We start from the raw sequence: 26901 nt of genomic DNA, 5'->3' as shown, positions 1-26901 counted from the left end.
AGATTTTCAGAGATTCATTATTTGGGTGGGATTACTGTATTAAGAACAGCTCTACCAAAGGTCAGATCAGAAGATGTAGATAGATCAAGTCTATAATGGTTGTAAAAGGTAGAAGGTGTAGACCAAGTTGCGGCCTTACATATTAAATGGATCGGTACATCCGCTTGTTCCGCCCAGGAGGAAGCCATGGCTCGTGTTGAGTGCGCTTTAATACCCGCTGGAGGAATCTCGCCTTTTGACGTATAAGCCAAGCAGATAGCATCTCTGATCCATCGAGATATGGTAGCTCTCGTGACCCCATGTCCTTTCTTGTGGCCCTGAAAGGAGATAAACAGAGCCCTACTCTCCCTCCATGTCTGACACCTTTCTATATAGGTCAGGATGGCTCTTCTGACATCTAAGGTGTGGAATTTATGCTGTTCTGGAGTTACAGGTGAATCAAAAAAGGAAGGGAGAAATATCTCTTGGGACCTGTGGTAGGTGGACGCTACCTTAGGGAGGTATGAGGGGTCTGGTTTTAGGACTATCCGATCATGGAATATCAGTAAGAAGGGTGGGTCTACTGATAGGGCCTGGATGTCGCTAACCCGTCTAGCTGAGGTTAGGGCTACCAAGAGGGCTACTTTATATGTCAGGACTTTTAAAGGTATTGAATCTAGTGGCTCAAATGGGGAGCTGGTTAAGGCGTCTAGCACTAGATTTAAATCCCACGGAGGTAGACGGGGAATATGGACCGGTTTACTACGTTCACAAGATTTTATGAATCTGGAGATCCACCTATTAGCTGCTATATTGCATCCATATAGGGCTCCTAATGCCGAGACCTGAACTCTTAAGGTATTTACAGATAACCCCAACTCTCGGCCTTTTTGCAAGAACTCTAGAATAGGTGTGACTGGAACTTGCTTAGTGAACGGTACCGTGTAAAAGTCTAAGAATTTATTCCATACCCTACTATATATCAGGGTGGTAGATCTTTTCCTGCTCAATAAGAGGGTGTTTACTAGTTCTGCTGAGAACCCTCTTGATCTTAGTAGTTGCCTCTCAAATTCCACGCCGTCAAGTGAAGACCTTTCACTTGCGGGTGGAAAAAGGGGCCTTGGGACAGCAGTTTCTTGTCTGATGGGAGAATCCATGGATCGCATAGGCACATGGTCTGGAGACAAGAGAACCATGGTCTTTTCGGCCAGAATGGTGCAATGAGGATCACTCTTGCTTGTTCCCTCCTGATTTTTCTGATCACTAGTGGAATCAGAGACATCGGAGGAAAGGCGTATGCCAGCTGGAACCTCCAAGGATGGTGGAGAGAGTCCAACATATCTGGGTGATCCATGGCGTTCAGGGAAGCGAGCCTTCTTACTTGCCGGTTGTCTCTTGTGGCAAATAGGTCGATTTGTGGTATCCCCCATGATTCTGTAATCATACTGAATATGGATCTGTTTAAGGTCCATTCCCCTTGACGTAACTCGTTTCAGCTGAGGTAGTCTGCCCTGATGTTCTCTACACCTCTGATGTGCAGGGCTGTTAGGGATGTTAGATGAGTCTCTGCCAGCTGGAAGATGTCTGCAGCTATGGTCATTAGACTTCCTGACCTTGTACCACCCTGACGGTTCACATGTGCCACTGTGGTGGAATTGTCCGAGTAAATTCTTACATTTGCTCCTTGAATCTGCGGAAGAAAGTGATTTAAGGCATATTCTACCGCTTTTAACTCCTTCCAATTGGAGGAACATGACAATTCTGCCTGGTCCCAAGTATCTTGGGCCAGACTGTCTTTCATATGTGCTCCCCACCCAATAGGGCTGGCGTCGGTGGTAATTATTTTAGACGGGTCTATTATCCATGGCACACCCTCTGAGAGGTGGTCCATGTCTAGCCACCAGGATAGTGATTCTAAGACATCTATGGAAAGAGTTATTCTGCTTTCTAGATGTCCGTCTTTTCCCTGAGCCGACAATACTTCATACTGTAATTGACGAGTATGAAATTGTGCCCATGGTACAGCAGGGATACATGATGATAATGACCCCAGCAAAGACATGCCCTTCCTTAGTGTCATGTAGGGGTTGCGTATTGCTTCTGATACCCTTGATTGTATAGTCAGTTTCTTTGCCTGGGGGAGGAAGCATCTCTGACTTACGGAGTCTAGCTGGATTCCTAGAAATGTCTGGACGGTTTCTGGATTCAGCCGGGATTTTTCGAAGTTGACGATCCAACCTAACTCCTGTAGGGACGAGATCGTGTTAGATAGACGGGTTTTACACTGGAGCATAGAGTTTCCCACCACTAGAAAGTCATCTAGGTAGGGTATTATCAAGGTATCTCGTTGACGTAGATGAGCCATCACTTCTAATATCACCTTAGTGAAGATGCGGGGAGCCATAGAAAGCCCAAATGGCATTGCAACATACTGAAAGTGACGAACCTGTCCTTCCAGGATGACTGCTACCCTTAGATACTTTTGATGTTCGGCATGTATGGGAAGATGATAATAGGCATCCTTTAAGTCTATTCCGGCCATGACACACCTAGGAAACAAGAGTTTTATGGTTGAACTAATGGATTCCATTTTGAAGGTATGATTACGCAGGAAGGCGTTTAATCTCTTGAGGTTTATGATGGTTCTAAATGAACCATCAGGCTTATTGATCAAGAATAAAGGGGAATAGAACCCCTTCCCTTCTTGATCCTGGGGAACTTCTATCAGGACTTTTTTAGACAGAAGAGATAGGATCTCTGATTCCAGAGCCCTTTGTTGGTCTTGACCTTTTGGAGATGTTACTATAAAGGAATCCCAAGGGATTCGGTCAAAATCCAATTTTAGGCCGTATTGTACAATGTCCAGAATCCACTGGCTGGATGTTATTTGTTCCCATCTGGGGAGGAAGAATTTTAATCTGCTGCCTACCTCCTGGTTAGCGGTATTTGCGTTTCGGGTTATGGGACCCGCTAAAAAAGGCACCTTTTTGCTTCGGGTCCTTCGACTCCCATCGCTCCCTTTGTTCGAACGGCTTGTTCCTGGTAAAGGGACGTCTTTTGAAGGCTCTCCTGTAGGATGGAAGATACTGGTTAGGGAAGCCTTTTTTCCTTTCTCCTGCTTTACTCAGGAGCTCATCCAGCGCTTTTCCGAAAAGAAACTCACCCTGGCAGGGGATCGCACAAAGTTTTGCTTTGGCCTGTGCGTCCCCTTTCCAGTTCTTTAGCCAGAGTGCTCGCCGGGCTGTGTTCACTAGGCCGGCTGACCTGGCTGCTAGGCATAGCGAATCCACAGAGGCATCAGCCAAGAATGCTACTGCTTCTTTGATTAGAGGGAATTTCGGCAGGATTGACTCTCTGGAAGTTCTACCTCTAATCTGTTCCTCCAGTTGCTCCATCCACACTAGTAGTGACCTCGCAGTGCAGGTGCTAGATATGGCGGGCCTGAACGCCCCCGTGTTGGCTTCCCACGACCTTTTTAGTAAAGCTTCCGCTTTACGGTCCAGCGGGTCTGTCAGGACTCCTGAATCCTCCACCGGTAAGACCGACTGTTTGGTTGTGGAGGCTACAGCGGCATCCACCTTCGGCACCTTCGACCAGGTATTTAGCTCCTCGTCGCTGAAGGGATAGCGTCTTTTAGAGGATGATGGTAGAAAACCTCTATTTTGCTTATCCCACTCTTTTTTTACTATTTCTTTAATAGTTTTTATGACGGGGAAGGACCTACGTTTCCTCTGTCCTAACCCCGCGAACATGATGTCCTGAGCCGATTTACTTTCTTTCTCATCTGAGCACCCCATCGTGCTTCTGACAGATTTTATTAAATTGTCCACACTGCTGTTGGGAAGACAAAGTCCCCCTTCAGTCTCGGATGAGCTCGGCTGGGATTCCGCTTCGCCTGAGGATATACATACGTCCTCTGACTGTGAACTGACCGGAGATTTGGACCTACTAAGCTGACGGGTACTGGTGGTACTAGTCTGCGCCAACCCCTGCATTTCTTCCCGGATCATAGCTCTGACATCTGATGGAGTCATTATGTTTTCCTGCCGTAAGGTTTGCATGATACACTCCGAACACAGTTTTTTAACATAATCATCCGGGAGGGGCTGCGTACATAAAGCACATTCATTGTGCTTGGACTTGTGTGTCCTTTTCTTAGTCTAGGAAAGATACAGGAGGAACATATATCAGCATATAGGAAGAGACTCTTTCAAAAGCTCACCCAGTGAAGCTGACAGGTACCGGTTCTGGAGGCGGATTTCGTTTGGTGGTAGAACCCTTCTCTGGAGGTCGACCACCACTCTTTGTGCTGCTCCTAGCGCTTCTCTCCTTGCTAGGAGAACGCTGTTGCACTGCGGGCAAGTGCGCATCGTCGGCCGGTGAAGCCATCTTACACACACCGGCCCGACGCTAGCGCTGCATTTTTAAATCTGCCGCCCATTCTCCTGCCTCCCCGGACCAACCCGGAAGTGCTCCAGCGACTTCCGGGTTAGACGCGCCGCTCTCACTCACCATGCGGCGGCTAGGGATATTAAGCCGGCCGCAGCAGCGCGCTCGTCCTCACGGTGCCGGACGGACCCACGGTGACCGGACCCGGACCGTGGATGCTTGGCCAGACGAGGGGGGAGGCTGCAAGCAGGGGCTCCCCCGCCGCTGCTTCTGGAACCGCAGCCCCTGCCGTTCCCTCAGATACCGACGCAGGCGGGTGCATGGCCCAGGGATCCTCTTCATCTGTAGGTAAGCCGGGTCCCTGTAGGAACAGGAAACCTAAACTGAGGAGGAGAGGGGACCGCCTCCTTTTATTCTGTAGGTTTCCTGTTCCTATGGGGTGGATCCCTCTCTCTCATGTGGGGTGCTGTCTTGGCGAAGGGTAAAAGCGCCAATGCCATCTTCTCTGTCTTTCTCTTTTCCATTCTTGCTCACAAGCAAATGCAAAGGCAAGAAACAAGTTGACATCCAAATCCAGATTCCGATAGAAACTCTCCATGCGAAGATCCATCTTGACGCTGGACACAGGAGCAAAATCTGAGGATTTCATCTTTACAAGGGTCTATATACAGAAATCCCATGATACACGCCCATTTGGCATTGCTTGTGTCAAGGAAATTCTCCTGAAAATCTTTTTTCTATCGAACGCATAAGAACCGCAAACGCACCATTATTTTCCGTAATGCGTAAGCTGATGTGGATAAAAAACGCTGCGCTATTATGCATTTGCATACGTTTGCATGCGGACTCGACCGCAAATGTAAAACTAGCCTTACACCTCACCCTCACCCACTGCATCTTACTGTGATGTTCAATTGAAAGCTATAAATGCTGTCCCAGACCCCGATACCTCATGCCTGGTTGATTGCTGCAGTTCCATGCTAAAATTTGAACTGTGGGTGAATTGAGGCCACTTTCCTGGTGTCTGTCCCTCATTTGATTTATTTTGGTAGCATTTGGGGCCATTATAAGGTGTTGTGCATGCGTTTGTTTTTGCCTCCCATTGCGCTGAATGGCATTCTGTTATGTTCAGCAAAAATTTCGACAAATCAATCGGCGAATATTGCAAATTCGGCGATCGTAATCCGAGTCGAACATTGAAATATTTGCTCATCGGCGACTGATAATTGTCACAGATGTGGGGAATCCGGGGCTGACTTCTGGCACCTCATTTGGAACTGTAGGATTATACGGAGATATTGGTGTGAGGTTGTAGATACATTGGAGAGGATAATGGGGATACCGAACGAATGTGGACCAGAATTGTGTATTCTAGGGGCCGTGGACGAAGAGATGTGGGTCCATCATAATAGAATATTTCTTAGGGAGGTTGTATTTTTGGCTAGGAAAGCGATAGTATTGAGGTGGATGGGGGGGAAATCTCCATCGATTAATCAATAAAAAAAACTTGTGAATGATATAATTACTTATGAAAACATACTATACAGAAACCGAGGATGTCCTCAGAAGTTTCAGAAGATTTGGGAAAGGTGGTGTGACTCGCCATTGACGCACCTGACCCCTGGCGCTATGGCCTCTTCAATCTCGCGATATAGTCCCCCCTGACGTGTATACCTATTCTAGATTGGGAATGTGATGATCTATGTGGGATTACTAACAAATGTCTATTATAACCTGACTTGATGCGAATTTAAAACACTCGTTGAAGACCCGTTAATTCGGAAGTGCAGTGCTTGGCAAAATTTATTATACTGAATGTTAAATTTTATTTGTTAATTTGCTTATATATTTTATTATTGAAGGTATTCTGTCATATCTATGCCAATCTAATTTTAAGATGTGGATTACTTTGATGCTATGTTATATCATATGTTTGTTATCTTATATTATTATTATTATTATTCATTTTTATAGCGCCATTTATTCCATGGCGCTTTACATGTGAAATACGGGGCAAATATAGACAAATACATTAAACATGAGCAAAAAACAAGGCACACGGGTACATAAGGAGGGAGGACCCTGCCCGCGAGGGCTCACAATCTGCAGGGGATGGGTGATGATACACTAGGAGAGGGCAGATTGGAATATTGTGGAATCCTTCAATAAAACGAGTTAAAAAAAAAAATATTTGCTCATTTCTATTGGTTAGTGCTTTTGTATGATAGAGATTTGCTGTTATCCTTATTTTGTCTTTGTGTTTGGTTTACCATTCATTTTTGTCCCAAGCCTCATGGGGTTGGAGGAGGGGACAGATTACAGTTTTACAGAAGCATAGTAAGGTCAAAGACTGGAGCCTCTCTACCTTTAATAATTCCCCCGAGACAGGGATAGTTAGGGTCCCAGCTCCAGGGACGTTTGTTATCTGTCATTTCCATTAGTTCCTCTTACAAAAAAAAAAATACCAAAAAAATATAAATAGAAAAACTGTTGGCTATCTCCTATTTCACCTCTTCACATATACAGTAGGGAAAAAAGTATTTAGTCAGCCACCAATTGTGCAAGTTCTCCCACTTAAAAACATGAGAGAGGCCTGTAATTGACAATATAGGTAGACCACAAATATGAGAGTCAAAATGAGAAACCAAATCCAGAAAATCACCTTGTCTGATTTGGCAAGATGTATTTTGCAAATTATGGTGGAAAATAAGTATTTGGTCATTAACAAAAGTTCACAAGGTTGCCACACACTGTTGTTGGTATGTTGGCCCATTCCTCCAAGCAGATCTCCTCTAGAGCAGTGATATTTTGGGCCGGTCAATAAAATGCTTCTCTCATCTTTTTAAGTGGGAAAACTTGCACATTTGGTGGCTGATTAAATACTTTTTTCCCCACTTTATCAGCACGTCAACCTACACTTGGACCTCAGCCTCCTAGCGCAAGATTATTATTTTAAAATTTTATTTGAGTCAGTGCCCTATCCCCATTTGTAGAGGGGTGCAAGAACCCTTGTCCACTCCCTCACAACTTAACCCCTTTAAATAATATCCCTATTCACATTTATTTGCAAGTAGTGTTGAGCGATACCTTCCGATATCAGAAAGTATCGGTATCGGAAAGTATCGGCCGATACCGTCAAAGTATCGGATCTAATCCGATACCGATACCCGATCCCAATGCAAGTCAATGGGACGAAAATATCGGAATTAAAATAAACCCTTTCTTTCCTTGTAGGTTAATTCTACATGAAGGAAAACAACTAAGAATAATGTAGGATGTATTGGGGGAGGTGGCGGAGACATTAAAGGCACAGAGGTTTAGCCCAATCAAATAGAATAGCATGATTTTTATTTTTTTTTATGACGTTCGGCGTTAGAAAGATTTTGACTATGTTATTTTTTTTTTTATTTTGTCAGATATTGATGTTTCACTACTTCCACGCCCTTCACCTTTTTTACTTCTCCCACACTTTCTTCTTCATTATCCTCATCATCAGCTTCTTTGACATCAACTTCTTCACCTTATTCATCTTCTTCATCTTCTACCTATTATTTTTTTTCTTACATTGTTCATATTCTTTTTATTTAACTATTATCTTCTTCGTATTCAACTTCTTCATCATATTCTTATTTGTGACAGGCATTCCCGTAGTTGTTATCTATAAAAGATTGAAGATTACACCTTCCGTTCTGCCTGTCACAAAAGAGTTACATTTGTCCGCGTTCAGTTTGGCCTGCAGCATCAGGCTTTATCCAGGGGCACCACGAGGAGGAACGGACTCACCCCCATACACTGCTTAGTCTTCTTCTGCTTATAATTTAGATAATATCTTTTGCTCTGATATTTAGTCTTATGCTTAATGTTCTTCTGCTCTTTGTTCTGCAGCCTCTTGTTCTTCTGCTTCTCGGTCTTCCAGGTCGTCGTAGTCTCCAGGGTCGTCGTCTCCGGGGTTGTCGTCATCGGGGTGGTCTTCAGGGTCATCGTCTCCAGGGTCGTCGTCATCTCAGTGGTTGTCGTCTCTGGTGTCGTCGTCATCTTAGGGGTGGTCTTCCTGGTCATCGTCTTTAGTCTCTTGAACTTGGAAATGTAGCAGAAGGTACAAGAAGGCTGAGAAAATGCCGAGAAACAGCTGATGGAACTGGAACTCGGATGGCTACCCTAAGGTCCAAGAGCCAATGGAACTACCGAGGACCAGCTGACGTTACTGGAACCCGGTTACTAAGCAGGAGGTACCCGTGCCTGAAAGCACTACCAAGGACCACCTGACGTTGGTGGAACTCGGATACCCAGAGGGAGGCACCTAAGCCAAAGGCTCTGCCCGGAACCAGCTGATGGTACTGGAACCAGGATGGGGAGCAGAAGGTACAAGAGCCAATGGAACTACCGAGGACCAGCTGACGTTACTGGAACCCGGTTACTAAGCAGGAGGTACCCATGCCTGAAAGCACTACCAAGGACCACCTGACGTTGGTGGAACTTGGATGCCCAGAAGGAGGCACCTAAGCCAAAGGCTCTACCCGGAACCAGCTGACGGTGCTGGAACCAGGATGGGGACCTATTCAAGCTTGTCTTCCTAGAGCCCCAACTAGCATTGTTGGAGCAAAGGGTCAGCAGGGGGAGCAGAGTGTAGGCCGAAGCCTGCACTGGCGGCAGCTTTGGGTCTGTTGTGTCTGCGTGGCTGTTGCAGGACACGTTGCCGGCTACACAGCAGGGGAACAGCTGGCGGTGCTGAACCCCACTGACACATTGGCAGGTGTTTTTCTCTGTGCAGCTAGCACATCTGGGCCCCAACTGGCGTTGTTAGAGCCCAGGGTCAGCAGGAGGAGCAGGGGAGCAGAGTGTAGGCCGAAGCCTGCACTGGCGGCAGCTTTGGGTCTGTTGTGTCTGCGTGGCTGTTGCAGGACACGTTGCCGGCTACACAACAGGGGAACAGCTGGCGGTGCTGAACCCCACTGACACATTGGCGAGGTGTTTGGCTCTGTGCAGCCAGCATTTCCGGACAGCAACTAGCGGTGTTGGAGCCCGGGCTCTGCAGGTGGAGCAGAGTGTAGGCCGAAGCCTAATTGAACCAATTTTAAAGGTAACCTTTAACCCCCCCTCAGGGGTTACAAACTAGAAGAGCCACACCTTATGCAGCAGTAGTGCTGCACAAGTCAAAGGTTGCTCTTTTAATTTTTCTCCTTGCACACGCTGAATGAAACACGTATAACATTTAGCCCTTTATACAGTCAAACTGTGTTGGAGGCGAGAGTTCCCTTCGTAATGAGACGCAGCACAGATGTCAAGAATCCCACCTTGGTGCTGGGCGCAGCCTCCTGAGCGTTGTTATTTGCTGTACAGGAGTCTGCGCTGTCGTGTTATCCCTTGGCCTTGCGCTGTTAGCGCTGCCCATCTTCTGACATCATTTAATGTCGGCCGTTGCGGTTCGCGATGACCATGAATCCCAGCCCCGCAGTGTCTTTACATAGTTAAAACACTGCGGGGCTGGGATTCATGGCCTGGCGCAGTACATATGTTCGCCTCTCACACTCGGGTCCTTACACCTGCTTCAGACTGTGCGGCGTCAGCTGATCCCTTATCGCATGCCACGGCCATGAAGCCGCACAGTCTGAAGAAGGCGGAAGGAGATGAGGGACAGGCGAACATATGCACTGCTCATGCCCATCAATCACACCCTCGCAGTCAAAATAAATAAGACACCGAGGGGCGTTGTGTGGGTCAGGGCGGCGGCAGAGGCGCAGCCAGCCAAACAATGATGCCAGAAGATGGGCAGCGCTACCAAGGGGGTTGCAGCGTGTCATTACAAAGGAAAGTCACACCTCCGGGACGGTTAAATGGTCACAGAGGACACATTTTTGACGTGTTCAGTTCCACATGTACAAGGAGAATAAGTTTATGAGCCACCTTGCACGCATGCAGCATTACCGCTGTACAAGGTGGCTGTAAAACATACAATCGCCTGGGGGAGGGGGGACAGGTTCCCTTCAATTTCAGTTCTTGTGTCTGCGTGGCTGTTGCAGGACACATTGCCGGCTACACAGCAGGGGAACAGCTGGCGGTGCTGAACCCCACTGACACATTGGCGGGTGTTTTTCTCTGTGCAGCTAGCACATCTGGGCCCCAACTGGCGTTGTTAGAGCCCAGGGTCAGCAGGAGGAGCAGGGGGAGCAGAGTGTAGGCCGAAGCCTGCACTGGCGGCAGCTTTGGGTCTGTTGTGTCTGCGTGGCTGTTGCAGGACACGTTGCCGGCTACACAACAGGGGAACAGCTGGCGGTGCTGAACCCCACTGACACATTGGCGAGGTGTTTGGCTCTGTGCAGCCAGCATTTCCGGACAGCAACTAGAGGTGTTGGAGCCCGGGCTCTGCAGGTGGAGCAGAGTGTAGGCCGAAGCCTGTTGTGGATTCTGTTTGTGGGCTCCCTCTGGTGGTTACTGCTGGTACTGGGTGACTTTGGTGGGTTGCGGCCTTTGGTTCCACCTGTCCATCAGAGGCTGGGTGTTTCCTATTTTACCTGGCCTTTCTGTCATTTCCCTTGCCGGCTATCAATGTGTTCAGATGTGCTCTGTTTGGTTCCTTGTTGTGAATTTGCTTTTTGCTCCCTCTAGTGGTTACTAGTTTTTTGACTCTGGTTTTTCTGTCATTCCTTTTATCCGCACCTGGGTCGTTAGTTAGGGGCGTTGCTATATAAGCTCCCTGGACCTTCAGTTCTATGCCTGGCAACGTAGTTATCAGAGCTAGTCTTCTGTGCTCTTGTCTACTGATCCTGGTTCCAGTTATATCAGCTAAGTCTGCCTTTTGCTTTTTGCTATTTGTTTTGGTTTTTGTCCAGCTTGTTCCAAATCTATATCCTGACCTTTGCTGGAAGCTCTAGGGGGCTGGTGTTCTCCCCCCGGACCGTTAGATGGTTCGGGGGTTCTTGAATTTCCAGTGTGGATTTTGATAGGGTTTTTGTTGACCATATAAGTTACCTTTCTTTATTCTGCTATCAGTAAGCGGGCCTCTCTGTGCTAAACCTGGTTCATTTCTGTGTTTGTCATTTCCTCTTACCTCACCGTTATTATTTGTGGGGGGCTTCTATCCAGCTTTGGGGTCCCCTTCTCTGGAGGCAAGAAAGGTCTTCGTTTTCCTCTACTAGGGGTAGCTAGATTCTCCGGCTGACGCGTGTCATCTAGAATCAACGTAGGTATGATCCCCGGCTACTGCTAGTGTTGGCGTTAGGAGTAGATATATGGTCAACCCAGTTACCACTGCCCTATGAGCTGATTTTTGTATTCTGCAGACTTCCACGTTCCTCTGAGACCCTCGCCATTGGGGTCATAACAGTTTGCCAGGCCAGTATTAAATGTTTAATACATTGCAGAAGAGGGATTATAAGAAAGAAGATTCTGAGTTTTTTTTTTTTTTTTCTTCTTCCCCTTTACCTCAGAGTGGCTATGCTTGCTGCAGACATGAATGTCCAGACCTTGATTACAAGTGTGGACCAGCTGGCTACTCGTGTGCAGGGCATTCAAGACTATGTTATCAGAAATCCTAGGTCAGAACCTAAAATACCGATTCCTGAACTGTTTTCCGGAGACAGGTTTAAGTTCAGGAATTTCATGAATAATTGTAAATTGTTTTTGTCCCTGAGACCCTGTTCATCTGGAGACTCTGCTCAGCAAGTAAAAATTGTTATTTCGTTCTTACGGGGCGACCCTCAGGATTGGGCTTTTTCGCTGGCGCCAGGAGATCCGGCATTGGCTGATATTGATGCGTTTTTTCTGGCGCTCGGTTTACTTTATGAGGAACCCAATCTTGAGATTCAGGCAGAAAAGGCCTTGCTGGCTATGTCTCAGGGGCAGGACGAGGCTGAAGTGTATTGCCAAAAATTTCGGAAATGGTCCGTGCTGACACATTGGAACGAGTGTGCACTGGCCGCTAATTTTAGAAATGGCCTTTCTGAAGCCATTAAGAATGTTATGGTGGGTTTTCCCATTCCCACAGGTCTGAATGATACTATGGCACTGGCTATTCAAATTGACCGGCGGTTGCGGGAACGCAAAACCGCAAATTCCCTCATGGTGTTGTCTGAACAGACACCTAATTCGGTGCAATGTGATAGAAAAACCGCAAATTCCCTCATGGTGTTGTCTGAACAGACACCTGATTTAATGCAATGTGATAGAATCCTGACTAGAAATGAGCGGAAAATTCATAGACGCCGGAATGGCTTGTGCTACTACTGTGGTGATTCTACACATGTTATCTCAGCATGCTCTAAACGTATAGCTAAGGTTGTTAGTCCTGTCACCGTTGGTAATTTGCAACCTAAATTTATTCTGTCTGTAACTTTGATTTGCTCACTGTCGTCTTATCCTGTCATGGCGTTTGTAGATTCAGGTGCTGCCCTGAGTCTTATGGATCTGTCATTTGCTAAGCGCTGTGGTTTTACTCTTGAACCATTAGTAAATCCTATTCCTCTTAGGGGTATTGATGCTACGCCATTGGCAGCAAATAAACCGCAGTATTGGACACAGGTTACCATGTGCATGACTCCTGAACACCGCGAGGTGATACGTTTCCTGGTTTTACATAAAATGCATGATTTGGTTGTTTTAGGGCTGCCATGGTTGCAGACCCATAATCCAGTCCTGGACTGGAAGGCTATGTCAGTCTCAAGTTGGGGCTGTCGTGGTATTCATGGGGATTCCCTGCCTGTGTCTATTGCTTCTTCTACGCCTTCGGAAGTTCCTGAGTATTTGTCTGATTATCAGGATGTCTTCAGTGAGTCTGAGTCCAGTGCACTGCCTCCTCATAGGGACTGTGACTGTGCTATAGATTTGATCCCAGGCAGTAAATTTCCTAAGGGAAGACTGTTTAATCTGTCGGTACCTGAACATACCGCTATGCGTTCATATATCAAGGAGTCTCTGGAGAAAGGACATATTCGTCCGTCTTCTTCCCCTCTTGGTGCGGGATTCTTTTTTGTGGCAAAAAAGGATGGATCTTTGAGGCCTTGTATTGATTATCGGCTTTTAAATAAGATCACTGTCAAATTTCAGTATCCTTTACCGCTGTTGTCTGACTTGTTTGCCCGGATTAAAGGTGCCAAGTGGTTCACCAAGATAGACCTTCGTGGTGCGTACAACCTTGTGCGCATTAAGCAAGGTGATGAATGGAAAACCGCATTCAATACGCCCGAAGGTCATTTTGAGTACTTGGTGATGCCTTTTGGGCTCTCCAATGCGCCTTCAGTTTTTCAGTCCTTTATGCATGACATTTTCCGGAAGTATCTGGATAAATTTTTGATTGTTTATCTGGATGATATTTTGGTTTTTTCTGAGAATTGGGATTCGCATGTGGAGCAGGTCAGGTTGGTCTTTAAAATTTTGCGTGAAAATTCGTTATTTGTCAAGGGCTCAAAATGTCTCTTTGGTGTACAGAAGGTTCCCTTTTTGGGGTTCATTTTTTCCCCTTCTGCTGTGGAGATGGACCCAGTCAAGGTCCGAGCTATTCTTGATTGGACTCAGCCCTCGTCAGTTAAGAGTCTTCAGAAGTTCTTGGGTTTCGCTAACTTCTACCGTCGTTTTATCGCTAATTTTTCTAGCATTGTGAAACCTTTGACGGATATGACCAAGAAGGGCTCCGATGTAGCTAACTGGGCTCCTGCTGCCGTGGAGGCTTTCCAGGAGTTGAAACGCCGGTTTACTTCGGCGCCTGTTTTGTGCCAGCCCGATGTCTCACTTCCCTTTCAGGTTGAGGTGGATGCTTCAGAGATTGGAGCAGGGGCCGTTTTGTCGCAGAGAGGCCCTGGTTGCTCTGTTATGAAACCTTGTGCCTTTTTCTCTAGGAAGTTTTCGCCTGCCGAGCGAAATTATGATGTGGGCAATCGGGAGTTGTTGGCCATGAAATGGGCATTTGAGGAGTGGCGTCATTGGCTCGAGGGTGCTAAGCATCGTGTGGTGGTCTTGACTGATCACAAAAATCTGATGTATCTCGAGTCTGCTAAACGCCTTAATCCGAGACAGGCCCGCTGGTCATTGTTTTTCTCCCGCTTTGATTTTGTTGTCTCGTATTTACCAGGTTCAAAGAATGTGAAGGCCGATGCTCTTTCTAGGAGCTTTGTGCCTGATGCTCCTGAAGTCGCTGATCCTGTTGGTATTCTTAAAGATGGAGTTATCTTGTCAGCTATTTCTCCGGATCTGCGACGTGTGTTGCAGAGATTTCAGGCTGATAGGCCTGAGTCTTGTCCACCTGACAGACTGTTTGTCCCGGATAAGTGGACTAGCAGAGTCATTTCCAAGGTTCATTCCTCGGTGTTGGCAGGTCACCCGGGAATTTTTGGCACCAGAGATCTGGTGGCCAGGTCCTTTTGGTGGCCTTCCTTGTCAAGGGATGTGCGGTCATTTGTGCAGTCCTGTGGGACTTGTGCTCGAGCCAAGCCTTGCTGTTCTCGTGCCAGCGGTTTGCTCTTGCCCTTGCCTGTCCCGAAGAGACCTTGGACACATATCTCCATGGATTTCATTTCTGATCTTCCGCTATCTCAGGGCATGTCCGTTATCTGGGTGATATGTGATCGCTTCTCCAAGATGGTCCATTTGGTTCCTTTGCCTAAGCTGCCTTCCTCTTCCGATCTGGTTCCTGTGTTTTTCCAGAACGTGGTTCGTTTGCACGGCATCCCTGAGAATATTGTGTCAGACAGAGGATCCCAGTTCGTTTCCAGGTTCTGGCGATCCTTTTGTAGTAGGATGGGCATTGATTTGTCGTTTTCGTCTGCTTTCCATCCTCAGACTAATGGACAGACGGAGCGAACCAATCAGACTTTGGAGGCTTATTTGAGGTGTTTTGTCTCTGCTGATCAGGACGATTGGGTGACATTCTTGCCGTTGGCTGAGTTTGCCCTTAATAATCGGGCTAGTTCCGCCACCTTGGTTTCGCCTTTTTTCTGCAACTCTGGTTTCCATCCTCGCTTTTCTTCGGGTCATGTGGAGCCTTCTGACTGTCCTGGGGTGGATTCTGTGGTGGATAGGTTGCAGCGGATCTGGAATCATGTGGTGGACAACTTGAAGTTGTCACAGGAGAGGGCTCAGCGCTTTGCCAACCGCCGCCGCGGTGTGGGTCCCCGACTACGCGTTGGGGATTTGGTATGGCTTTCTTCCCGCTTTGTTCCTATGAAGGTCTCCTCTCCCAAATTTAAACCTCGTTTTATTGGGCCTTACAAGATATTGGAAATCCTTAATCCTGTATCTTTTCGTCTGGATCTTCCTGTGTCGTTTGCTATTCACAATGTATTTCATAGGTCCTTGTTGCGGCGGTACATTGTGCCTGTAGTTCCTTCTGCTGAGCCTCCTGCTCCGGTGTTGGTTGAGGGCGAGTTGGAGTACGTGGTGGAGAAGATCTTGGATTCTCGCCTCTCCAGGCGGAGGCTTCAGTACCTGGTCAAGTGGAAGGGCTATGGTCAGGAGGATAATTCCTGGGTGGTCGCCTCTGATGTTCATGCGGCCGATTTAGTTCGTGCCTTTCATGCCGCTCATCCTGATCGCCCTGGTGGTCATGGTGAGGGTTCGGTGACCCCTCACTAAGGGGGGGGTACTGTTGTGAATTTGCTTTTTGCTCCCTCTAGTGGTTACTAGTTTTTTGACTCTGGTTTTTCTGTCATTCCTTTTATCCGCACCTGGGTCGTTAGTTAGGGGCGTTGCTATATAAGCTCCCTGGACCTTCAGTTCTATGCCTGGCAACGTAGTTATCAGAGCTAGTCTTCTGTGCTCTTGTCTACTGATCCTGGTTCCAGTTATATCAGCTAAGTCTGCCTTTTGCTTTTTGCTATTTGTTTTGGTTTTGTATTTTTGTCCAGCTTGTTCCAAATCTATATCCTGACCTTTGCTGGAAGCTCTAGGGGGCTGGTGTTCTCCCCCCGGACCGTTAGACGGTTCGGGGGTTCTTGAATTTCCAGTGTGGATTTTGATAGGGTTTTTGTTGACCATATAAGTTACCTTTCTTTATTCTGCTATCAGTAAGCGGGCCTCTCTGTGCTAAACCTGGTTCATTTCTGTGTTTGTCATTTCCTCTTACCTCACCGTTATTATTTGTGGGGGGCTTCTATCCAGCTTTGGGGTCCCCTTCTCTGGAGGCAAGAAAGGTCTTTGTTTTCCTCTACTAGGGGTAGCTAGATTCTCCGGCTGGCGCGTGTCATCTAGAATCAACGTAGGTATGATCCCCGGCTACTGCTAGTGTTGGCGTTAGGAGTAGATATATGGTCAACCCAGTTACCACTGCCCTATGAGCTGATTTTTGTATTCTGCAGACTTCCACGTTCCTCTGAGACCCTCGCCATTGGGGTCATAACAGTTCCTGCCTACCTGCTCCCAGATCTTTCAGGATAAGCTAAGTGCTGATTTTCAGTTGTTTGGTTTTTGGTCCAGCTTGCTTAGAATGTCTCTATGCTAGCTGGTTGCTCTAGTGGACTGAGGTTCTCCCCATGTGCCATGAGTTGGCACATGGGTTCTTGTAATCTCAGGATGGTTTTTTTGATTAGGGTTTTTTGCTGACCGCTCAGTCCCCTTTTGTATCATTCTGCTTTCTAGTTTACAGCGGGCCTCTATTTGCTAAAGCTATATACATCATCTCTATGTGTGTGCCTTCCTCTCATTTCACCGTCAATACATGTGGGGGGCAACTATACCTTTTGGGGTTAATTCCTCTGGAGGCAAGTGAGGTCTTTGTTTTCTCTGCAGTACTAGTTAGCTCTTAGGCTGGTGCGTGGCGTCTAGAACCAACGTAGGCACGCTCCCTGGCTATCTCTAGTTGCGTTTGTCAGGCGTAGGGCAGCGGTCAGCCCAGGTTCCATCACCCTAGAGCTCGTCCGATATTTGTTATACTTTGCTTGTCCTGTGCTATCCCTAGCCATTGGGGATTCATGACAGTATAGCCGGCCCACAAAGTGTTAATTGTTTGGGCTGAAGCAGGAGGAAAAGAAGTGTTCAAGGGAAATTTTTTATTTTTTTTTTTCCTTCAGAGTTTTGCTGCCTAGCCCTTAATTGCTGTCTAGATGCTTCTTACCTCCTCTTAACCCTTGAATGGCTCTGATCTTAGCTGTTTATCATGGATGTCCAGAGTTTGGCTTCCAGCCTGAGTAATCTCGCGGCAAAGGTTCAAAACATACAGGATTTCGTTGTTCACACTCCCATGTCTGAACCTAGAATTCCTATTCCAGAGTTTTTTTCTGGAGATAGATCTACTTTCCTGAATTTCAGGAACAATTGTAAATTGTTTCTCTCTTTGAAATCTCGCTCCTCTGGAGACCCTGCTCAACAGGTCAAGATTGTTATATCGTTCCTACGGGGCGACCCTCAGAATTGGGCATTTGCATTGGCACCAGGGGATCCTGCATTGCTCAGTGTGGATGCGTTTTTTCTGGCATTGGGATTGCTCTATGAGGAACCTAACCTAGAGATTCAGGCTGAAAAGGCTTTATTAGCCCTCTCTCAGGGGCATGTTGAAGCGGAAATATATTGTCAGAAATTTCGGAAATGGTCGGTGCTTACTCAGTGGAATGAGTGCGCCCTGGCTGCAAACTTCAGAAATGGTCTTTCTGAGGCCATTAAGGATATTATGGTGGGGTTCCCTGCGCCTACAGGTCTGAATGAGTCTATGGCTATGGCCATTCAGATTGATCGGCGTTTACGGGAGCGCAAACCCGTGCACCAGTTGGCGGTGTCTTCTGAACAGGCACCTGAGACTATGCAATGTGATAGAATTCAGTCCAGAAGTGAACGGCAAAATTATAGGCGGAAAAATAGTTTGTGTTTTTATTGTGGTGATTCGGCTCATGTTATATCAGCATGCTCTAAACGCACAAAAAGGGTTGATAAATCTTTTGCCATTGATACTCTGCAGTCTAAGTTCATTTTGTCTGTGACTCTGATTTTTTCACTGTCTTCCATTTCCGTCGATGCCTATGTGGATTCAGACGTTGCCCTGAGTCTTATGGATTGGTCATTTGCTAAACGCTGCGGTTTTAGTCTAGAGCCTCTGGAAGTTCCTATTCCTCTGAAGGGAATTGATTCTACACCATTGGCTATGAATAAACCGCAGTATTGGACACAAGTGACCATGCGCATGACTCCCGTTCATCAGGAGGTGATTCGCTTCCTTGTACTGTATAATTTACATGATGTACTAGTGCTTGGTCTGCCATGGTTACAAACTCATAATCCTGTCCTGGACTGGAAAACAATGTCTGTGCTAAGCTGGGGATGTCAGGGGGTTCATGATTATGCACCTCCGATTTCTATCGCTTCATCTACTCCTTCGGAGATCCCTGCGTTTTTGTCGGATTATAGGGATGTTTTTGAGGAGCCTAAGCTCAATTCGCTCCCTCCTCATAGAGAGTGTAACTGTGCTATAGAATTGATTCCTGGCAGTAAGTTCCCTAAGGGTCGTTTATTTAATCTGTCACTGCCAGAGCATACTGCTATGCGGAATTATATTAAGGAGTCCTTGGAAAAGGGACATATTCGTCCATCTTCGTCCCCTCTGGGAGCAGGTTTTTTTTTCGTGGCAAAAAAAGATGGTTCCCTGAGGCCTTGTATAGATTATCGCCTTCTGAATAAGATTACAGTCAAATACCAGTATCCATTGCCATTATTTACTGATTTGTTTGCTCGCATTAAGGGGGCTAGGTGGTTCACTAAAATAGATCTTCGTGGTGCGTATAATCTGGTGCGGATAAAACAGGGTGATGAGTGGAAAACCGCATTTAATACGCCTGAGGGCCATTTTGAGTATTTGGTAATGCCTTTTGGACTCTCCAATGCTCCGTCAGTCTTTCAGTCCTTTATGCACAATATTTTCCGTGAATATCTGGATAAGTTTATGATTGTGTATTTGGATGATATTTTGGTGTTTTCTGATGACTGGGAGTCTCATGTTCTACAGGTCAGGAAGGTGTTTCAGGTTTTGCGGGCCAATTCTCTGTTTGTGAAGGGCTCAAAGTGTCTCTTCGGAGTCCAGAAGATTTCTTTTTTGGGGTACATTTTTTCTCCTTCTACTATTGAGATGGATCCCGTTAAGGTTCAGGCTATTTGTGACTGGACACAACCTACATCTGTTAAGAGCCTTCAGAAGTTCTTGGGGTTTGCTAATTTTTATCGTCGGTTCATTGCTAATTTTTCCAGTATTGTTAAACCTTTGACTGATTTGACTAAAAAGGGTGCTGATGTTGCTGATTGGTCTCCTGCGGCCGTGAAGGCCTTTCGGGAACTTAAGCGCCGGTTTTCTTCTGCTCCTGTGTTGTGTCAACCAGATGTTTCACTTCCTTTTCAGGTGGAGGTTGATGCTTCCGAGATTGGAGCGGGGGCGGTTTTGTCACAGAGAAGTTCTAATGGCTCGGTGATGAAGCCATGTGCTTTCTTCTCTAGAAAATTCTCGCCCGCCGAGCGCAATTATGATGTGGGTAATCGGGAGCTTTTGGCCATGAAGTGGGCATTTGAGGAGTGGCGTCATTGGCTTGAGGGTGCTAAACATCGCGTGGTGGTCTTGACTGATCACAAGAATCTCATTTACCTTGAGTCTGCCAGGCGTTTGAATCCTAGACAGGCTCGTTGGTCGTTATTTTTTTCTCGTTTCAATTTCGTGGTTTCATACCTGCCAGGTTCAAAGAATGTGAAGGCAGATGCTCTTTCCAGGAGTTTTGTGCCTGACTCTCCTGGAGACACTGGGCCTGCTGGTATCCTTAGGGATGGGGTAATATTGTCCGCCGTATCCCCAGACTTGCGACGCGCATTGCAGGAGTTTCAGGTGGATAAACCGGATCGATGTCCACCAGAAAGACTGTTTGTTCCGGATGATTGGACCAGTAGAGTCATCTCCGAGGTCCATTCTTCTGTGTTGGCTGGTCATCCTGGAATATTTGGTACAAAAGACTTGGTGGCCAGGTCTTTTTGGTGGCCTTCCTTGTCTAGGGATGTGCGTACCTTTGTGCAGTCTTGTGAAGTGTGTGCTCGAGCTAAGCCTTGCTGTTCACGGGCTAGTGGGTTGTTGTTATCATTGCCCATCCCGAAGAGGCCTTGGACGCACATTTCCATGGATTTTATTTCTGATCTTCCGGTTTCACAGAAAATGTCCGTTATCTGGGTTGTGTGTGACCGCTTTTCTAAGATGGTTCATTTGGTGCCCTTGCCTAAGTTGCCCTCCTCCTCTGAGTTGGTTCCTTTGTTTTTTCAGAACGTGGTTCGTTTGCATGGGATTCCGGAGAATATCGTTTCTGACAGGGGATCCCAGTTTGTGTCTAGATTTTGGCGGACGTTTTGTGCCAAGATGGGCATTGATTTGTCTTTCTCGTCTGCATTCCATCCTCAGACGAATGGCCAGACGGAGCGAACTAATCAGACCTTGGAAACTTATTTGAGGTGTTTTGTTTCTGTTGATCAGGATGACTGGGTTGCTTTTTTGCCACTGGCCGAGTTTGCTCTTAATAATCGGGCTAGTTCTGCCACGTTGGTCTCTCCTTTTTTTTGTAATTCGGGGTTTCATCCTCATTTTTCCTCTGGTCAGGGGGAATCTTCGGATTGTCCTGGAGTGGACGTGGTGGTGGACAGGCTACATCAGATTTGGAATCAGGTGGTGGACAATTTGAAGTTATCTCAGGAGAAGACTCAGCAGTTTGCTAATCGCCGTCGCCGCGTGGGTCCCCGACTTCTTGTTGGGGACTTGGTGTGGTTGTCTTCTCGTTTTGTCCCTATGAAGGTCTCTTCTCCTAAGTTCAAGCCTCGGTTCATCGGTCCTTATAGGATCTCGGAGATTCTTAACCCTGTATCTTTTCGTTTGGATCTCCCAGCATCGTTTGCTATTCATAATGTGTTCCATCGGTCGTTGTTGCGGAGGTATGAGGTGCCCGTTGTTCCTTCGGTCGAGCCTCCTGCTCCGGTGCTGGTGGAGGGAGAATTGGAGTATGTTGTTGAAAAGATCTTGGATTCTCGTGTTTCCAGACGCAAACTCCAGTATTTGGTTAAGTGGAAGGGTTATGGTCAGGAGGATAATTCCTGGGTGGTCGCCTCCGATGTTCATGCGACTGATTTGGTCCGCGCCTTCCATAGAGCTCACCCTGATCGCCCTGGGGGTTCTCGTGAGGGTTCGGTGACCCCTCCTCAAGGGGGGGTACTGTTGTGGATTCTGTTTGTGGGCTCCCTCTGGTGGTTACTGCTGGTACTGGGTGACTTTGGTGGGTTGCGGCCTTTGGTTTCCACCTGTCCATCAGAGGCTGGGTGTTTCCTATTTTACCTGGCCTTTCTGTCATTTCCCTTGCCGGCTATCAATGTGTTCAGATGTGCTCTGTTTGGTTCCTGCCTACCTGCTCCCAGATCTTTCAGGATAAGCTAAGTGCTGATTTTCAGTTGTTTGGTTTTTGGTCCAGCTTGCTTAGAATGTCTCTATGCTAGCTGGTTGCTCTAGTGGACTGAGGTTCTCCCCATGTGCCATGAGTTGGCACATGGGTTCTTGTAATCTCAGGATGGTTTTTTTGATTAGGGTTTTTTGCTGACCGCTCAGTCCCCTTTTGTATCATTCTGCTTTCTAGTTTACAGCGGGCCTCTATTTGCTAAAGCTATATACATCATCTCTATGTGTGTGCCTTCCTCTCATTTCACCGTCAATACATGTGGGGGGCAACTATACCTTTTGGGGTTAATTCCTCTGGAGGCAAGTGAGGTCTTTGTTTTCTCTGCAGTACTAGTTAGCTCTTAGGCTGGTGCGTGGCGTCTAGAACCAACGTAGGCACGCTCCCTGGCTATCTCTAGTTGCGTTTGTCAGGCGTAGGGCAGCGGTCAGCCCAGGTTCCATCACCCTAGAGCTCGTCCGATATTTGTTATACTTTGCTTGTCCTGTGCTATCCCTAGCCATTGGGGATTCATGACAGAAGCCTAATTGAACCAATTTTAAAGGTAACCTTTAACCCCCCCTCAGGGGTTACAAACTAGAAGAGCCACACCTTATGCAGCAGTAGTGCTGCACAAGTCAAAGGTTGCTCTTTTAATTTTTCTCCTTGCACACGCTGAATGAAACACGTATAACATTTAGCCCTTTATACAGTCAAACTGTGTTGGAGGCGAGAGTTCCCTTCGTAATGAGACGCAGCACAGATGTCAAGAATCCCACCTTGGTGCTGGGCGCAGCCTCCTGAGCGTTGTTATTTGCTGTACAGGAGTCTGCGCTGTCGTGTTATCCCTTGGCCTTGCGCTGTTAGCGCTGCCCATCTTCTGACATCATTTAATGTCGGCCGTTGCGGTTCGCGATGACCATGAATCCCAGCCCCGCAGTGTCTTTACATAGTTAAAACACTGCGGGGCTGGGATTCATGGCCTGGCGCAGTACATATGTTCGCCTCTCACACTCGGGTCCTTACACCTGCTTCAGACTGTGCGGCGTCAGCTGATCCCTTATCGCATGCCACGGCCATGAAGCCGCACAGTCTGAAGAAGGCGGAAGGAGATGAGGGACAGGCGAACATATGCACTGCTCATGCTCATCAATCACACCCTCGCAGTCAAAATAAATAAGACACCGAGGGGCGTTGTGTGGGTCAGGGCGGCCGCAGAGGCGCAGCCAGCCAAACAATGATGCCAGAAGACGGGCAGCGCTACCAAGGGGGTTGCAGCATGTCACTACAAAGGAAAGTCACACCTCCAGGACGGTTAAATGGTCACAGAGGACACATTTTTGACGTGTTCAGTTCCACATGTGCAAGGAGAATAAGTTTATGAGCCACCTTGCACACATGCAGCATTACCGCTGTACAAGGTGGCTGTAAAACATACAAACGCCTGGGGGAGGGGGGACAGGTTCCCTTCAATTTCAGTTCTTGTGTCTGCGTGGCTGTTGCAGGACACATTGCCGGCTACACAGCAGGGGAACAGCTGGCGGTGCTGAACCCCACTGACACATTGGCGGGTGTTTTTCTCTGTGCAGCTAGCACATCTGGGCCCCAACTGGCGTTGTTAGAGCCCAGGGTCAGCAGGAGGAGCAGGGGGAACAGAGTGTAGGCTGAAGCCTGCACTGGCGGCAGCTTTGTTTCTGTTGTGTCTGCGTGGCTGTTGCAGGACACATTGCCGGCTACACAGCAGGGGAACAGCTGGCGGTGCTGAACCCCACTGACACATTGGCGGGAGTTTTTCTCTGTGCAGCTAGCACATCTGGGCCCCAACTGGCATTGTTAGAGCCCAGGGTCAGCAGGAGGAGCAGGGGGAGCAGAGTGTAGGCCGAAGCCTGCACTGGCGGCAGCTTTGGGTCTGTTGTGTCTGCGTGGCTGTTGCAGGACACGTTGCCGGCTACACAGCAGGGGAACAGCTGGCGGTGCTGAACCCCACTGACACATTGGCGAGGTGTTTGGCTCTGTGCAGCCAGCATTTCCAGACAGCAACTAGCGGTGTTGGAGCCCGGGCTCTGCAGGTGGAGCAGAGTGTAGGCCGCAGCCTGCACTGGAGCAAGTTGAAAGGGAACCTTTAACCCCCCCCCCCCCAGGTGTTTGTAGCTGAAAGAGCCATCTTGTACAGCACTAATGCTGGAAAAGGTAAACTTAGCTCTTTTAATTATGGTCCTTGCACATGCTGAACCCACTTTTGAAATGTGTCCCCTCACACGGTTAAACCGTCCGGTCGGTGGAACTTTCCATTGTCATGTGACGCAGCACAGCCGTCATTCTTACCCCCTTGGCGCCGTGCGCCTCCTCCTCAGCGTTGTTTGAATCTGTCCCGGAGTCTGCGCTGTTATGTTATCCCTTGGCCAGGCACACTTTGCGCTGCCCGTCTTCTGACATCATTTGGTGTCAGGCTGGCTGCGCCTGTGCGGCCGCGCTGGGCAAGATCCCGCCTCGCTGTGTCATCTAATGTAATCACTCTGCGGACCTGTGATCCATGGGCATGAGCAGTGCATATCCTCGCCTCTCACTCCCCTCCCTACGGCTTCTTCAGACTGTGCGGCGTCACGGCCGTGGCATGCTATTAGGGATCAGCTGACAGCGCACAGTCTGAAGAAGGCGTAGGGAGATGAGTGAGAGGCAGAGGTTAAGATATGCACTGCTAATGTCCATGGATCACAGGTCCGCAGTGGGATTAAATCAGAAGACACTACGAGGCGGGATCTCGTCCAGCGCGGCCGCACAGGCGCAGCCATCCTGACACCAAATGATGTCAGAAGACGGGCAGCGCTAAGTGTGCCTGGCCAAGGGATAACATAACAGCGCAGACTCCGGGACAGATTCAAACAACGCTGAGGAGGAGGCGCACGGCGCCAAGGGGGTAAGAATGATGGCTGTGCTGCGTCACATGACAAAGGAAAGTTCCACCGACCGGACGGTTTAACCGTGTGAGGGGACACATTTCATAAGTGTTAGGTTCAGCATGTGCAAGGAGCACCACGAAAAGAGGCACTTTTTCCCTTTGCATCATTACTGCTGCACAAGGTGTCTCCTTCAGTAACAAACGCCTGGGGGGGGGACAGGTTCCCTTAAATTTAACTTGTTGTGCCTGCGTGGCGGTCGCAGGACACGTTGCCGTATACACAGCAGGGGAGCAGCAGGCATTACTGAACCCCACTAACACATTGGCGAGGTGTTTGGCTCTGTGCGGACAGCACTTCTGGACGGCAACTAGCGGTGTTGGAGCCCAGGGACAGCAGGAGGAGGAGGAGGTGGAGGAGATAGGAGGGATTGCCACACACACAGCTGGGGAACAGCTGACGTTACTGAACCCCGATAACAGAGGAGGGACTGTTGGGACTGTGCGGACAGCACTTCTGGATGGCAACTAGCGGTGTTGGAGCCCAGGGACAGGAGGAGGAGGAGGTGGAGGAGATAGGAGGGATTGCCACACACACAGCTGGGGAACAGCTGACGTTACTGAACCCCAATAACAGAGGAGGGACTGTTGGGACTGTGCGGACAGCACTTCTGGACGGCAACTAGCGGTGTTAGAGCCCAGGGACAGCAGGAGGAGGAGGAGGTGGAGGAGATAGGAGGGATTGCCACACACACAGCTGGGGAACAGCTGACGTTACTGAACCCCAATAACAGAGGAGGGACTGTTGGGACTGTGCGGACAGCACTTCTGGATGGCAACTAGCGGTGTTGGAGCCCAGGGACAGCAGCAGGAGGAGGAGGTGGAGGAGATAGGAGGGATTGCCACACACACAGCTGGGGAACAGCTGACGTTACTGAACCCCAATAACAGAGGAGGGACTGTTGGGACTGTGCGGACAGCACTTCTGGACGGCAACTAGCGGTGTTGGAGCCCAGGGACAGCAGGAGGAGGAGGAGGTGGAGGAGATAGGAGGGATTGCCACACACAGCTGGGGAACAGCTGACGTTACTGAACCCCAATAACAGAGGAGGGACTGTTGGGACTGTGCGGACAGCACTTCTGGATGGCAACTAGCGGTGTTGGAGCCCAGGGACAGCAGGAGGAGGAGGAGGTGGAGGAGATAGGTGGGATTGCCACATACACAGCTGGGGAACAGCTGACGTTACTGAACCCCAATAACAGAGGAGGGACTGTTGGGACTGTGCGGACAGCACTTCTGGACGACAACTAGCGGTGTTGGAGCCCAGGGACAGCAGCAGGAGGAGGAGGTGGAGGAGATAGGAGGGATTGCCACACACACAGCTGGGGAACAGCTGACGTTACTGAACCCCAATAACAGAGGAGGGACTGTTGGAACTGTGCGGACAGCATTTCTGGACAGCAACTAGCGGTGTTGGAGCCCAGGGACAGCAGGAGGAGCAGAGGAACACAGTGTAGGCCGAAGCCTGATTGGAGAAAGTCTAAATGGAACCTTTAACCCCCCCCCAAGGCATTTGTAGCTGAAAGAGCCAGCTTGTGCAGCACAAAGGATGCAAAAGGAAAAAGTGGCTCTTTTCATTATGCTCCTTGCAAACACAGAACTAAACACTTATAAAATGTGTCCCCTGATACCGTGAGACCGTTCCGGAGGTGGGACATTCCTTCGTAATATGACGCAGCACAGCCGTCATTCTTACCCCCCCGGCGCCGTGCCCAGGGTCCTCAGCGTTGTTTGATTCTGTCTCGAAGCCTGTGCTGCTATGTTATCCCTTGGCCAGGCACACTTAGCGCTGCCCATCTTCTGACATCATTTGGTGTCAGGCTGGCTGCGCCTGTGCGGCCACGCTGGCCGAGAGCCCGCCTCGCAGTGTCGTCTAATGTAATCCCACCGCGGGCCTGGGATCCGTGGCCATGCGCAGTGCATATCCTCGCCTCTCACTCCCCTCCCTACTGCTTCTTCAGACTGTGCGGCGTCACGGCCGTGGCATGCTATTAGGGATCAGCTGACGGCGCACAGTATGAAGAAGGCGTAGGGAGATGAGTGAGAGGCGGAGGTGAAGATATGCACTGCGCATGTCCATGGATCTGAGGCCCGCAGTGGGATTAAATCAGAAGACACTGCGAGGTGGGCTCTCGGCCAGCGCGGCCGCACAGGCGCAGCCAACCTGACACCAAATGATGTCAGAAGAGGGGCAGCGCTAAGTGTACCTGGCCAAGGGATAA

General features: G+C 48.5%; 1 protein-coding gene across 1 annotated transcript; it reads right to left on the bottom strand.

The window, feature by feature from the left end:
- Window positions 1-1456: 1456 nt before the first annotated feature.
- On the bottom strand, window positions 1457-4096 carry LOC143764770 (uncharacterized). Its single transcript, XM_077250715.1, has 2 exons — window positions 3143-4096; window positions 1457-3048 (listed from the first exon to the last, which is right to left on the bottom strand). Exons 1-2 carry the CDS (start codon window positions 4038-4040, stop codon window positions 1472-1474), a joined length of 2475 nt encoding a protein of 824 aa, XP_077106830.1. The 5' UTR covers window positions 4041-4096; the 3' UTR covers window positions 1457-1471.
- Between the last annotated feature and the right edge of the window lie 22805 nt (window positions 4097-26901).

This window comes from Ranitomeya variabilis, chromosome 4, assembly GCF_051348905.1.
Source record: "Ranitomeya variabilis isolate aRanVar5 chromosome 4, aRanVar5.hap1, whole genome shotgun sequence".
NCBI lineage: Eukaryota > Metazoa > Chordata > Amphibia > Anura > Dendrobatidae > Ranitomeya > Ranitomeya variabilis.
This window is presented reverse-complemented; position numbering and strand designations above follow the sequence as displayed.

Excerpts from the sequence above, each read along its gene's own strand:
- LOC143764770 (XM_077250715.1), bottom strand. The coding sequence starts at position 4,040 with ATGCAAACCTTACGGCAGGAAAACATAATGACTCCATCAGATGTCAGA. Across the intron at positions 3,049-3,142 it reads TTGTGCGATCCCCTGCCAGG|GAGAGCCTTCAAAAGACGTC; the intron begins GTGAGTTTCTTT and ends TCCATCCTACAG.